Source organism: Myotis davidii, unplaced genomic scaffold (genome assembly GCF_000327345.1).
Source record: "Myotis davidii unplaced genomic scaffold, ASM32734v1 scaffold50, whole genome shotgun sequence".
Taxonomy (NCBI): domain Eukaryota; kingdom Metazoa; phylum Chordata; class Mammalia; order Chiroptera; family Vespertilionidae; genus Myotis; species Myotis davidii.
Genome location: NW_006282004.1, coordinates 665,165 through 679,572, shown reverse-complemented (window position 1 = coordinate 679,572; position 14,408 = coordinate 665,165). Strand labels below are relative to the sequence as shown.

Below are 14,408 nucleotides of genomic sequence, written 5' to 3'. Positions count from 1 at the left end.
GTTGTGTCACTTCCACTCATTTTCCATAATGGTTGCACCAGTCTTCATTCCCACCACAGTGTACTAGGATTCCCTTTTCTCCACCTCTTCACCAATAATTTGTAGTTTATTTATTGATGATAGCCATTCTGACAGTTGTGAGGTGATATCTCATTGTGGTTTTAATTTGCATTTTCCTGATGATTAGTGACATTGAGCACTTTTTGGTCATCTGTATGTCCTCTTTAGAGAAGTGTCTATTCAGACCTCTGTCCTTTTCTTTTTTCAGAGCAGTTTTAGATTTATAGAAAAAATGAACATTAAGTACAAAGAATTCTTATATACACCCATTCCTCCATTCTCCCCTAAGTTTCTTCCTGCTTATTAATATCTTGCATTAATGTGATACATTTGTTACAATTGAAGCACTAGTATTGACGCATCAAAATCACCCAAAGTCCATAGTATATGGTAGCTCTGCTCATTTTTTTATTGGATTGTTTGTTGAAATGATTAATTTTCTGATCTTATATACACCCATTCCTCCATTCTCCCCTAAGGTTCCCCCTGCTTATTAATATCTTGCATTAATGTGGTACATTTGTTACAATTGAAGCACTAGTATTGACACATCAAAATCACCCAAAGTCCATAGTATATGGTAGCTCTGCCCATTTTTTTATTGGATTGTTTGTTGAAATGATTAATTTTCTGATCTCAGTGTCTTTTTTAATTCCCAATGCATAAATATATTCAGCTATATAAAATATTTGATTTATTGTGGCTAGAAAGCCTTCAAGAATGTAATTAGAAATACCTCTACTTCTAAGGTACATATTTTCCCTGTGAAGTAACCTAGCAATATTTGCACTAAATCCCATTTTCTTAAACTTTTCTATCTCATCTATTCACTCCTTATGTATCAACTTTAGGACTAAATTAATTTAATAGTAAGCAAAATGTTATTCAAATGAAGTCATCTCCTATGTTCAAGTTAGACCTGTGTAGGGGAAGAAAAACTTTTCCCTCTGCCCTTTTAGGTTCAGTACCTGGGGCCTGTGACTTAAAGTGACAGAGGGCAGAATGATAAGAGAAGAAGTTGATTTGTATGTATCCCAACAGGAGCTAATCAAAGAAGCTGGCTTACTCTGGTTAAACTTAGAGGTTTATGTCCCTGACTTAAGGAAAAGGAAATGAGAAGCAAAGGCTTCTAGGGGAAAAAAAGTAAACTTCTTTAAGACAAACAGGTTTTTAGGAAAGCAAAGGTGAGCTGAGAAAGTTTGTGATAATGTTTCTGTATGCAGAAGCAAGTAGTCTTTCCCTCTTCCTCTCGGCCATGACACTAAGGTTAGGTTTATTCTTGGTCTCTTTCCTGAGAGTAGATTCTTCCTGAAAAGGGGGTTTTTGACAGCCTCATTTCCAAGAAGTTTCTTCTTTTAGTCAGATAAGGGAAGATCCCAGGAGGCTTCTTTCTGCATCTATTGATTCTCAAATGTCTTCAGCTTAAAATAACCTTCATACCAACTCTGGGGTTCTCAATGGGTTCCCACACCCATTAAATGAAATTTTTTTTTAAAAAAAAGTAGAAGGAGTAGGAGGAGGAACAGTAGGAGGAGGGGATAAAATTATGACTTTCATACAAATATGAAATTAAAATGTCTCAAAGACTTTATTTAACTTATTTGCTAATGAGGAAACCAATAAGATGTTACAATCGAAGAATTAAAAACATATATATAATTTACTTCAGCATTCCTATATATGTATATATAAATAAGAATGCTGAAGTAAACTTGCTGAATACATGCAAAAATGTATAATCAGGGTATCTCACAATCTGTTTTTGTCCCACGCAATCTATATTACTATGACAAGAGTCATTTGCATTACTATAAATTTTTAAAATAATTCTTTATTGTTGAAAATATTACATATGCCCCCATTGACCCCCTCCAGCCCACCCCCAATCCCCCTACCCCTCCAGCACCCTATTGTCTATGTCCATGGATTATGCTTATATGCATATAAATTCTTTGGTTAATCTCTTCCCACCCTCCCTGCACCCCCCTGCCTTCCCTCCAAGTTTCCTCACTCTGTTCTCCAATGTCTCTGGATCCACTCCGTTCATCAGTACTATAAATAGTCTGCAAACTAGAGTTGTAAAATAGCTCAAAGACAATATAAGGTGGAGATAACCTGGCCCAAGGAACCTTATCTTTTTTGCCCATTGCAGTGTCTTTCACAATTTTTTCTGTCATATCTTTACCTTTTATTTATAACTTTTTTATTTTATATCCTAATTTGACCAGGTAGAGTTCTGTGACCAAATAAAGTTGTGGCCAACTTCCTTCATTAATCTCTTCACTGTCACATTAAATTCTCATTCTTTTCTTATTCCTTCCACCTGACAGGGCCACAATCATAATACATATTGCAATGGAGTTTGAGTATCTCCTCTTTTCTCTGACTCTATCTGCACTCACAACACTGGAGACATACTAAGAATACATGCAAAGAACAACACAGAAACCTCATGGGCTTAGCTTCTTCCTCTTTCACCTCGTGACTCTTGGTTATATAACAAATCAACTCCCTATACATATGTAGAATTTTGCATGAGAACATGGGGCTCTCCCAAGGGTTGTTAAGCATTACGTACTGGCTGGTCAGTAAACAATGACACATGTTCTCAGCACTACACACTCTGTTTCAACCTTAGTTATCAAATACAGTTACTAAATTATTGAGGTTCAATGCTCTGAATAAGTCTAAGCCTGTTCTTACCAATTTTGTTATTGGAGTATCCAACTTGCAGACTTTATAGGCCCAGATGTATGACAATTCAAATACAAAACTATTCCAAAGTTGGCATACCAACCACACTTAAAGGATTCTATCTAATGCAAACAGTGATCCCTCACATTCAAATACCAATACCCTTTTACAAAAGAAATTCTGCCTTATATGAGAACATGGATGAGCCTTGAGGACATTATGCTAAATGAAATAAGCTAATTACAGAAGGACAATACTTCATGATTCTACTTATAGGAGTTATTTAAAACAGTCAAATTCATGAAAGCATTGAGTAGAATATTGGGTCCTAGGGGCTGGGAGCTGGGGGAAAAGAGAGGTTGCTAATCAACAGGTAAATAATTTCAGTTATGCAGATGAATAAGTTATAGAGATCTGCTGTGCAACATTGTGCCTGTAGATAACAGTACTGTATTGTACACTTGAAAATTTGTTAAGAGGATATATCTCATGTGAAGTGTTCTTACCACAATAAAACATATCTATAATAATAAAAGCTTAATATGCTAATTAGACCAGACGTCCTTCCAGATGACCTTCTGGACAAAGCCAGGGCTGCAAGAGAAGCCCAGTTCCCAGGTGCCAGAGAAAAGATGGTGTCAGCAGCCAGGGGGAGGAAGGTCTACTCTTGAATGAATTCGTGCATCGGGCCTCTAGTTTATTTATATAAAGTGGAAGAACTATAAAGACTCAATAAAATATAATTTGCTCAGTCAGGTAGTCATATGAAACAGCTATTCTCCTATTTATTTAATGTATGAATATATCTTTTAACGTGAAATAGTAACTATGGCAGCTTTGTATCCAAGGGATTATGCCATCCAAGATGTTTTTCTAGTGTATGAAAGGGGAGAAGCTTAGCACTCCCTTTGGCAAGGATGGAAGAGTCCCACAGGCTTACACAACACATATATGGTTAAGGCATTGCCACAAATTTCGTGGCATCTAGCTATTTTCTTTTTTAAAATTTAGGATGATGGAAAAGTTCTGTAAACGGACAGTAGTGATGGTTGCACAACAATGTGAATGTACTTAATGCCATTAAAGTATGCACTCATGATGTGTTAAAATGTTGTTATTTACATTTTGCCACAATTAATTTCAATTACAATATATTTTTGTATTCCATCCCATATCCTAATGGTGCCACACATTGTGATCCTTTGGATAAACTTATTGGGGAAAGTTTTAGTTGTTCTTTATAATTTCTGATGCCTTATAAAGCAGTTATGGGTGCTGAGGTGTGGCTATCCTAATATGTTGGAAGAGGGCTAAAAGTCTGCATGAGAAAGATCTAAGAAATATAGAGGTTTCTGGAAATCCAGGCCCAGACAAGGCTGCAGCCAGGGAGTCTGGAAGCTACTGGGAGGTAGAAAAAGATGAATTCCCATTAGCACGCAAGCCACAGAGATTTTATAAGTGTCCGTCTAGTAAAGATAATCTGCCTTGAAATATAAACTCTCTTTTCTCTCTCCCATTTAAAATTGTCAACCACTGAAATATATCAGTTAGTGCAAGACAAAAACAGCATTCAGGCAGGGGTTAGCTGGGCTACATGCCTACAGCATGTTTACTTGCTGCACTATGAACTATTTCTTGTGTAACGCTGGGGACAACTTTGCCAGAGTTTCTCAATATCATTTTTTCTAGTTATTAGTGCTGTAATAATATGGCTAATAATTTTTCTTAATGAAATAGCTTCATGACAAATCATCGTGTAGAGAGAAAAAACGTTTTTCCACTTCTTTAGATTTTGAATTTGTAAGGGAAGAGGGAAGAAAAATGTTCCTCTATGCCCTTATATTCTGTAACTAAGGCTCACAAACTGAACTAACAAAGACAAATTAACAGGTGGAAAGTTTATAAATTTTATTGATATGAATATTTAAAATGTCACAAAGAAAGAGATCCCCTCAGAAAAGAAATGAGAACTCAAAAGAGGCAGTTAGGCTTGAGGGCTTATATAACATTTTAGCAACGGGTAACAAGTTGTGAAGTGACTAGACAAAGGAAAGAGAGGTTTGGGCTTCTTGCGGGAAGGTAAACATATAGGAAACCAATGGAATAAAAATGTTATTTAAGGCCTGGCTGGCATGGCTCAATGGTTGAGTGTTGACCTATGAACCAAGAGGTCAAGATTCGATTCCAGGTCAGGGCATATGCCCAGTTTTGGGCTCGATCCTCAGTGTGGGTGTGCCAGAGGCAGCCAATCAGTGGTTTCCTCTTATCATTGATGTTTCCATCTCTCTCTCCCTCTCCCTTCTTCTCTGAAATCAATAAAATATTTTTAAATGTTATTTAAGTAAAGTTGGTTTGTTCAGATGCATCCCAATGCCAGCTTTCCCTCCCCGGTGATAAGGGTTGTTCTCCTGGTATGGGAGAGAAGAGGGAAACACCTTCACAAAGGGAATGTATGCTCAGCTCTTAAGGAGATGAGGGAAGGCAGAGAACTCTCCCAATGTCTGCCTTTTCTCAATTGCTTCAGTTCAAAATAATCTTTATGCCACAGTGGCATATTTTAGGGTGGCATGTTCTCATCCCCTTCAACTTCTCCAAAATTTTCCTATTAACATCACTTTCTGGCCCCTTACTCCACCACTTCTCTTACTGAATAGTTGAATCTTAAAGCCATTTGGCAAATAATAAAAAGGTATTCAGCCCTAGCTGGTTTTGCTCAGTGGGTAGAGCATCAGCCTGTGGGCTAAAGGGTCCCCGGTTTGATTCCAGTCAAGGGCATATGCCAAGGTTGCAGGCTTGATCCTCAGTAGGGGGCATGCAGAAGGCAGAGGATCAATGATTCTCTCTCATCATTGATGTTTCCATCTCTCTCTCCCTCTCCCTTCCTCTCTGAAATCAATAAAAATATATTTAATAAATAAATAAAAATAGGTACTTTTTGACATTTTGACATCATCAAATATATATTTTTAAATGCAAATTTAAGTTAAAACAAATGTATTTATCTGTGCTGGGATGAGGAATTTTGGAGCCCCACTGGGGTGAGGAGGGTGTCCACAGAGAGAGCCTGGCACAGTGTATCATATCTCAAACAGGGCAAGGAGAGTGCTCACATCAGAAAGATGCCCAGTGTAGGGAGTCAGAGCTGAATGGGGTTGAGGAGGGCATCCATGCAGAAATGGATTTGTCAAGATAATAATTATAAGAATTTTAGAAAGCTGGTTTCTCATTGTTAGAGAAGGGAGTTACCAATATTGTAAAGAGAGAAAACTAGACTGAACTTTATAGTGTTGGCTAGGAGTTGTATTTGAAATCATAGTTTTTGTATCTAGAGGTCTATAGAGAGAGAAACACAGAAGTAAATGTGTGTGTGTATGAATTACTATGCATGTATTTCTGTTCTGTCCACTGAGATGGCCTGGTAGCAGGGATACCCCCATATCAATGAATATACCTAGATGTCTAGTTAAAAACCTCTTCAAACAATAAATGTGGCTGAAGGATGACAATTCATCAAATAATTTTTCTGATAATTTATATCTTAATAAATATATAAAAATCCATTCCCAATGCAGGCCAATTTATTTACATGTATATACATTGAGGTTTCTGAAATGTATGATGTTCTACCAGTGATGTTCTGTGATACAAAAATCTTTTGTTTTGACTTTGCTTTGGTCAATTTGATGAAAAAATATTGATAAATGATTTTAAAATAATTTCACATGTGAGAAAACTGTTTACAACATAGCTCACTATTATACAGATTTCACTATTTCCTTTATCAAATTATGTGCTCTAACCTGACATAAATTGCTTTTCAATAAGAATGTTATTTGCTCTTTTATTAAAATGCCCCACTGTATCTTATCAAGGAAATCATCACTTTTATTCTTTTCATGAGTTAATGATAGACCACAAAAAGATTTTTACATAATAAGCTTTATTGACTGTTCAAACTATTCTGTTTTTATTTCTTTATGATTGACAGTTATTCTAGGATATGACAAAGATTTACAAACTTGGTAAGGATAATAAGCAACAGAATTATACTGGAGTCTACAATAACCTTTGAAATTATATAAATCTTTTAAAATGGCATAGTTAACTTATGCCCTCACAAAGACCTGCACAGGGATATTTACAGCAGTTTTATTCATAATCACCAAAACTTGGCCCTGGCCCATGTTTCTAAGTGGTTAGAGCATCTGCCTGGACACCAAAGGGTCGAGGGTTCCATTCCCAATCAAGGGCATGTACCTAGGTTGCAGGTTTGATCCCTAAAAATGAGGCAATGTGTCTCTGACATCAATGTGTCTCACTTTCTCTCTCTCTCTCCTCCTCCTCCTCCCTCCCTACCTTCCACTCTCTCTAAAAAGTAATGGGAAAAATATCCTCAGGTGGGGATTAACAAAAAATAATAATTACCAAAACTTGGACACAACCAAGATGATCTTCAGTAGGTAAATGGATAAATAAACTATGGAACAGATGTTGGAATATTATTCAGCACTAAATACAAAGGAGGTACTAAGCGATGAAAGAAATGTAGGAACCTTAAATACATGTTGCTAGCTGGAAAAAAAAGCCAATCTGGAAAGAGCAGGAACTCTGTTTCATTCAGTACTACAGGCACAGAGCCTCACACTTAGGAGAGTATATGGCAGAGCACAGGGCATGAGCATTCCTATCTCCTCTATCTCTTCCTCCCTCTAGTCCCAGACCAGCCTTGATTCTGAGCTGATAGTAGGAATGCAATAAATTCCTGATTTGTCCAAATGACTGGCTAAAACAATTTTGAAAGAGGAGAGTTGAACTAAACTATAAAAAATTGGCAGGCATTTCATAGAAGAAAAAAAAAGAGGGCTGGGAAGGGCATTCCAGGTGGGAAGGAGCATGCAAAGAGAGGAGAATCCTGGCATCTTTGGAGGACGTGGGAAAGAACATTCTATTGGAGTGGAGGTTCTTGGAAAATAGATGCTAGGAAGCAAGGTGAGGATGCCACATGTAGGGAACCACCAGGGGGAGAAGACCAAATGGTTATAAACTATTGGGGGACCACTTTTTTGCAATGCCTTCATATTAACCTTGTCTCCACTTTCTTCATCACAGTTTCTCATGGGGGTGGACAGGAGGTCAAGTGCTCCCTCGGCTATTTCTCCTGTGGGAACATCACCAAGTGCTTGCCTCAGTATCTTCATTGTAACAGTGTGGATGACTGTGGGAACCAGGCCGATGAAGAAAACTGCGGTGAGTGAGGCACCTGTAGTCACAGCAAGAATCTGAGGCCAACGCACTGACTGGCCATGAAGTCCTGAGACCTCTTGTAACAAAAATAGAAATAGGCAGAGAGAAAACTACAGAGAAATACAAAATATATGTCACTTAAGAAAATCTTGCAATTATTTCATTAGCTTAAAATATCCATTCTTGCCCTAGTTGGTTTGGCTCAGTGGATAGAGCATCAGTCTGCAGATTCGATTCTGGTCAAGGGCACATGCCTGGGTTGCAGGCTCAATCCCCAGTGTGGAGCGTGCAGGAGGCAGCTGATCAATGATTCTCATCATTGATGTTTCTCTCTCTCTCTCTCCCTCTCTCTCTAAAGTCAATACAAATATATTAAAAATAAATAAATAAAGTGGTTGGTGCCACTCAACCCTCTCTTTTTAAAAAAAACCATTATTTTCTATATATTAGTATCACAGCCAATATTTCAGGAAAGTGGTGATTGTGCATGTAGTAAATTTTTTAATGCGAGAACCTGCCTAGTTACTCTCTTGGAGGTGGAATGGAATAGAAATTGAGGATATGAGCACGGGAGCCAGACTGCCTAGTTTGAACCTGAATACAATCACCAATATGCATACTTGAGAATGTTTCTTACCCTCTCTTAGCCTCAGTCTCCTCATGTGATAAAAGGGTTCAAATATTGTATCTAAACTAAAAGAATTTGGGAAGATTAAATGTAAAAGATTGTAAGTGTACAGGCATATAGCAGGTACTCATATTGTGTTTCTGCTCTTATCTTGTGCTCACTGCAGTTATGAAGGAAAAATGAAACCTCCTAAAAAAGAAAAAAACATACTAGGTCCAGCTTACCTACTATTTAACAACCATATTTATGACCCTATAAAGCAGTGGCTCTCAACCTTCTGGCCCTTTAAATCCAGTTCCTCATGTTGTGACCCAACCATAAAAATATTTTTGTTGCTACTTCATAACTGTAATGTTGCTACTGTTATGAATCATAATGTAAATATCTGATATGCAGGATGGTCTTAGGTGACCCCTGTGAAAAGGTCATTCGACCGCCAAAAGGGTTGCCACCCACAGGTTGAGAACCGCTGCTATAAAGCTTCTGTCCAATTAGTATACCTGGGCAAACAAGGCTGTCAGGACTTTCTTCAAATGTCTGAAGCTTCAAAAACACAAATGTGTAAAAGAACTTGAATTGGCTAGATCTGACAGTGAGAAAATGAGCTTTGGTTAATAATGTAAAATAATGCGATTTCTCACTCATGGGAAAATAAGATACTATTTGGGGAAGACAAAGACATCGCACAACAATTGTTAAGTGCTGCATAACGAACTGTTACACTGAAGAGGCCTTGCTGTTATCAGTCCCTCTAGTATCGTAGACTTTTTAATGTGCCCCCTTGAAGAAATTAAACTTCTTGGAATGCTGTCTCTAGATGGTGGCAGTAACTCAAGAGTAAGCAACTAAACTGCTGAGCTTAAGCTATAGTAACCTTTGATTTAAATGCCTATATATGTGTTCTTTTCTATAGATAGATGGATAGGTAGGTAGGTAGGTAGGTAGGTAGATGGATGGATAGATAGATAGATAGATAGATAGATAGATAGATAGATCATCTTGTTAAAATAACTGAATGCTACACAAAATTTTTTAAAACTAAGATAAAAGTGTCTGCTCCTTGCCAACGTCCCCTTACTCCTACTTGCAGTTCAGATGGGGAGAGTGACTGCGAGCTCCCAGCCAATAGAAATGGCAGCAAGAAGCAGGGAAGGGAACCTGGTAGGAGCAGTCAATTCACCTCCAAAAGTAATTTCTCCGTGAGAAAGGAGTGGGAACTCCTGCCTTAGTGAGAGACCAAATAACAAAAGTAACAGTCCTTAAAGTTATGCAAGTTTCTCAAGATTCACCAACCTGCACATTCGGATGGAAGCATTGGAGTGTAGAGATCAGGCTTGGGAGGCCTGGGCATGAATCCTGCCTATAAGGAGGGTAAAAATGACTGTTTTCTTTGTGCAAAGTAGGAATAATAAGAGTATTTGTATCCAGGGGATGTTAAGAGGATTCAGTAAGATAATGTGTCTAAAGATGTTTAGCAGGGCATCTAGCATATAATTAGCACTCACTAAAGGTTAGCTGGTGTGTGAGTCAGCTATAACTCGATTACAAACTTAGTGTCATAAGCAGTAACCATTTATTTAGCTAGCGATTGTGTGGGTCAGCACTCAGCTGGGTTTGTCTGAGAGCAGCCATGCAGTTTCCTGCACATCAGCTTTGTCGTCATGCCTGGGACCTTGGCTGAGACAGCCGGTGACTCAGCTCTGGTCCGCCCGCAGGTTAAGCGGGCTTGTTCTCAGGGTAGACATATGACACCCAGGAGTGAAGTGAAAGTCTGCAAGGCCTCCTGAAACCTCCGCTCAGAAATGTCGCGTGGCATTTCCACCACAATCTTACTGAGGCAAGTCCACAGGCCAGATTCCTTTCAAGAAGTGAGAGGGATCCTTCCTCCCGCTGAGAGAAGCTGCAAAGTCACACTGCAAGGGGCTTGGGTTGAGGGAGGGCAACATTTGAAGCCACGTTTGCAAATTCTACCACAGTTGCTGTTATCAATGCATTTGCCACAAACTTTAATGTTGACTCTTGGTGACTCAGAGTCTCCAGCTGCAGGACTTTTTTCCTGTCTGTTAAACATGTTAAGTACTTCTAGGAATAACCATGGTTTGTGTATTTACTATCCTATTGAAACAGTAGCTACTATCTGAAGGAATGAGTTTTCTACACTCTTGATTTTATAGTTAAACTAGTGGCCTGATGCACAAAATTTGTGCATGGAAGGGGGAGGGGTCTCCCTCAGCCTAGCCTGCACCCTCTCCAATAGGGGACTCCTTGGCAGATGTCCAACTGCCAGTTTAAACTGACAGTCAGACATCCCTCTGGCAATCTGGAACCACTGGCTCCTAACTGCTCGTCTGGAAAATGGCCAGTCAACCTGGTATAATTAGCATGTTACCCTTTTTTTAGTATAGATAGATTATATAGGATAGAATTGCTTAAATGGAGGGGGGAGACCTATTACAGCAGGAGGAGATGCTCTTGGCAGATAAAAATACATAATCCCTATATCTGGACTGATAGCCAGCCATATGCACTATACTGCCAAACCGGTCATTAAAAATTGAACCGCATTCTTACACCTTACACCAAACAGCTATTGCCCTTAAAACCGCTCCTCAGCCCCCACCTTAGGTTCTGCTTTCACACTTCACCCAGATTAGGTTCTGATTGGTTGGTTTCTATGCCAGTCAGCATCTCTGGGCCTATCTCTGGGCCAGATCAGAGAGGTGGGGCTGATCAGCAGCCCCCACAGAGGCCCAGAGAAAAAGAGAGGTACAGCTGCTGGACAGGCCCGGAGAGAAAGAGAGAGGCAAGGGCTGATCAACAACTGCCACGGAGGCTATGGATCAGACCCTGCTTCTCTCTCCAGACTTCTCTCCAAGCCTGATCTGCAGCACCATCAGCAGTCAGTGCTGGGTCACCATGCCCGCAGTGGCAGACTTCCGGTCAGTCAAGCCTTTTGATCGTTTTGGACATTATGAACCCTGGGATTTTATATATTAAAATATTTTTATTGATTTCAGAGAGGAAGAGAGAGTAAAAGATAGAAACATCAATGATGAGAGAATCATAGATGGGTTGCCTCCTGCACACCCCATACTGGGAATCAAGCTTGCAACCCAGGCATGTGCCCTTGACTGGAATAGAAGTGGCAAGGTCACTCTGTTTCCATGTTAGTATGTCTGTAATCCATAGAGGAAGTGGAAACCTCTTCTAATACATTTTGGGTGCAGTAGATTAGTATCCGCTAAATATTCATGTCTCCCCAGACCCTTAGAATGTGACTGTAAAAATAAAAAATAAAAAAAAAAGAATGTGACTGTATTTGGAAATAGAGTCTTGCAGATGTAATGAGGTTAGAGTTTCTGGTTTTCCCCCAGATTCAGCCCAGGGAGAAGGAAGGAAAAGAAGACCCTTCCACTCTCCCTCACTTCTTGTCTAGCCTAGAAATAGCAAAGCCCACTTTTCTTTTTTCCAAATCTATTAGCAATGCCCAAACATAGGCCTTTGAAAAGCACATACTAAGAATTTGACTCCTTTCTTACCTGCAAGCTTCTGCATCATCCATTTCCCAAAGCAAAAAAAGTGGAAAACTTTAGCTTTCCTCTTACAGGAAAAAGGGCAGAGAGTGCAAGGAATTCAAGGGGAGAAAAACTTTGTTAATGCCCCAAAATATGTTCCTGTCCCTGGCTTGGCACTTACTAAGTTATGAGAATTAGATACGCAGCATTTATTGATCAGTGCAGTAGTAATTATATATATATATATACTACAGGCCCATTGCAGGAAGATTCCTGCAAGAATAGGGCTTCTTGCAACCAGAGCAAAACAGGAAGCTGCCTCACTCCCTCCCATGTCCGCTGTGTCAGCTCCCTCCCTTCTCAGCCGCTTCACTCCCTTCTGCAGTGCTTGGCTTCCTTCTATGCTGTCTTCAGTCTTCACTCTTCACTCTGTGCCTGTGTATGCAAATTAACCACCATTTTGTTGGGTTAATTTGCATACTTCCTCTGATTGACTGCTGGGCGTAGCAGAGGGATGGTCAGTTTACATGTTTCTCTTTTATTAGTGTAGATATATATATATATATGGAATTATAAGAATGTTTCAAGTATATTCAGTGATTCTTTTAATTGTTAATTGGGACTGCATTTAAAATTCTGAAACACTAAATATTTTTTTATTTCCTAAGTACAGCTTTTTATACTGCTATCAGAATGAGGGCAGTTTGATGTAGAACTTAGCTGTTCTCATTTTAGAATACTGCATTAAAGTTGCTGGCTTGCCTTGTTTAAGGTTAAAATACAGGAGAAAAGTGGCATGGATCATTAACTATGTGTGTTAACACATTTCGTACCGCTCAGGAGTTTTCTCGTGTTTCGCACGCCATCTGTTAAGGACCGCTCACGAGTGTTCTCGTTTTTCACGCTCATGGAAAAAGGAGCAAATCTAGATACTTATGTAAATTTTGTTTGGTCCCTCTTCATAGAGGAAAATGTTTTATGCAGCACCATACGTTAAAAAAGTACTAGGAGCTTTAATTGTTTAATTGTTTTTGTAAATAAAAATGTTATAATTATTGAAAAACAACACCTAAAGTGCATTATGATGATTTAAATAACATGCAGTTTGCCCAAAAACGTGTGGTCCCTGGCGTATGTCTTAGAGATTTCTATGTGGTATGCAATGTGTTAATATACAACCATGCATTGTGTGTGCAAAAATGATTGCTTTTCTATTTATCATTCTCAAGATAGCATTGGAAATACTTAAGTAGCTGAACCCTTGACTTTTCTATAAATATGTTTTGACCTCAGATTTATTTATCTGTTTATCCAACAATGCTCAAATGATATTTGGGTTAACTCCACAAGGATTTTTCATCTCAGGACACTTTCCACTAGATAGGACACAAAATTCAGTTGCTTAAATGGCCTCAATTTTCTTTAAAATAGGCTCAGAATAATGTCACACCCCTTAATTTCTTCAAAGGGTTGTTTCCAAAGGTACTAATGTTATCGGAGAAATTGAGGTGTCCGCTCCCCGACTGGGTGCTGGGGGTGGGGTCCTTATAATACCTCGAGAGAAACAATTTTCTGAGGCTCACATGGGAGGATGAGTGATTTTTATTTCCGTGAAATTACTTCCCTGGGTTTCCAAAGTCCCATTTCCCTTAGTTCATTTATAGAAGTGTCATTGTGGTTTCAGTAGAGCGAGAAGCAGAGCTTGTGTCCAGAGCTTTCTTTCCATGTTGGATCCGGATCCAGTTCAGCATCAGGCTAATAGCAGTTCATTAGTCCATTATGAAGCTGCCCAAATGACATGCCTATAATATTGGGCCTTCCTTTTGCTCCTTCTTGCTATTAATAACTAGTTAATTACAATGGTATCACTAAGATCCCCAGAAGAGGTAAAGCCATTCTGCCCAGCTAATTGCTTTGTAATTCCAAGCTAGGGACATTCCATACAACTAGTTTGATGAATTGCTCTGCCTGGTCAGGCAGCATCCAGAGGTTTATTCTAATGGCCCAGGGCACTTTCTGAGAAAAAGATAGTCCACTGTGTCCCAAGAATGGGTGCTGAGAGTTGAGTAAATGTCTTAGAATCAGGAATGCTTGGCTTTGCATAAATCTGAACTTTATAGATTAACCACCTATTTATTCATTCATCCATAAAGCATGTGTATGCTTTGTAACAAACAGGATTTATGCCTTCATTTAAATAAAAGAGACCATTGTAGCACACAGTACCATCCCACCCTCCTTTGTTCTGGCCTCCTCGCTGACAGAGG

General features: G+C 39.0%; 1 protein-coding gene across 4 annotated transcripts in view; it reads left to right on the top strand.

The window, feature by feature from the left end:
* RXFP1 (relaxin/insulin-like family peptide receptor 1) overlaps positions 1 to 14,408 on the top strand; it is an 85,464-nt gene that overhangs the window by 24,333 nt on the left and 46,723 nt on the right. For 2 of the 4 annotated variants that reach the window (XM_006752664.2, XM_015564318.1), the window contains exon 2: positions 7,864 to 8,001. In XM_006752664.2, the coding sequence (XP_006752727.1) occupies positions 7,864 to 8,001 (138 nt within the window). Of the gene's footprint in view, positions 1 to 7,863; positions 8,026 to 14,408 lie in introns of all 4 variants that reach the window. The other 2 variants (XM_015564347.1, XM_015564290.1) reach the window with 1 other exon arrangement.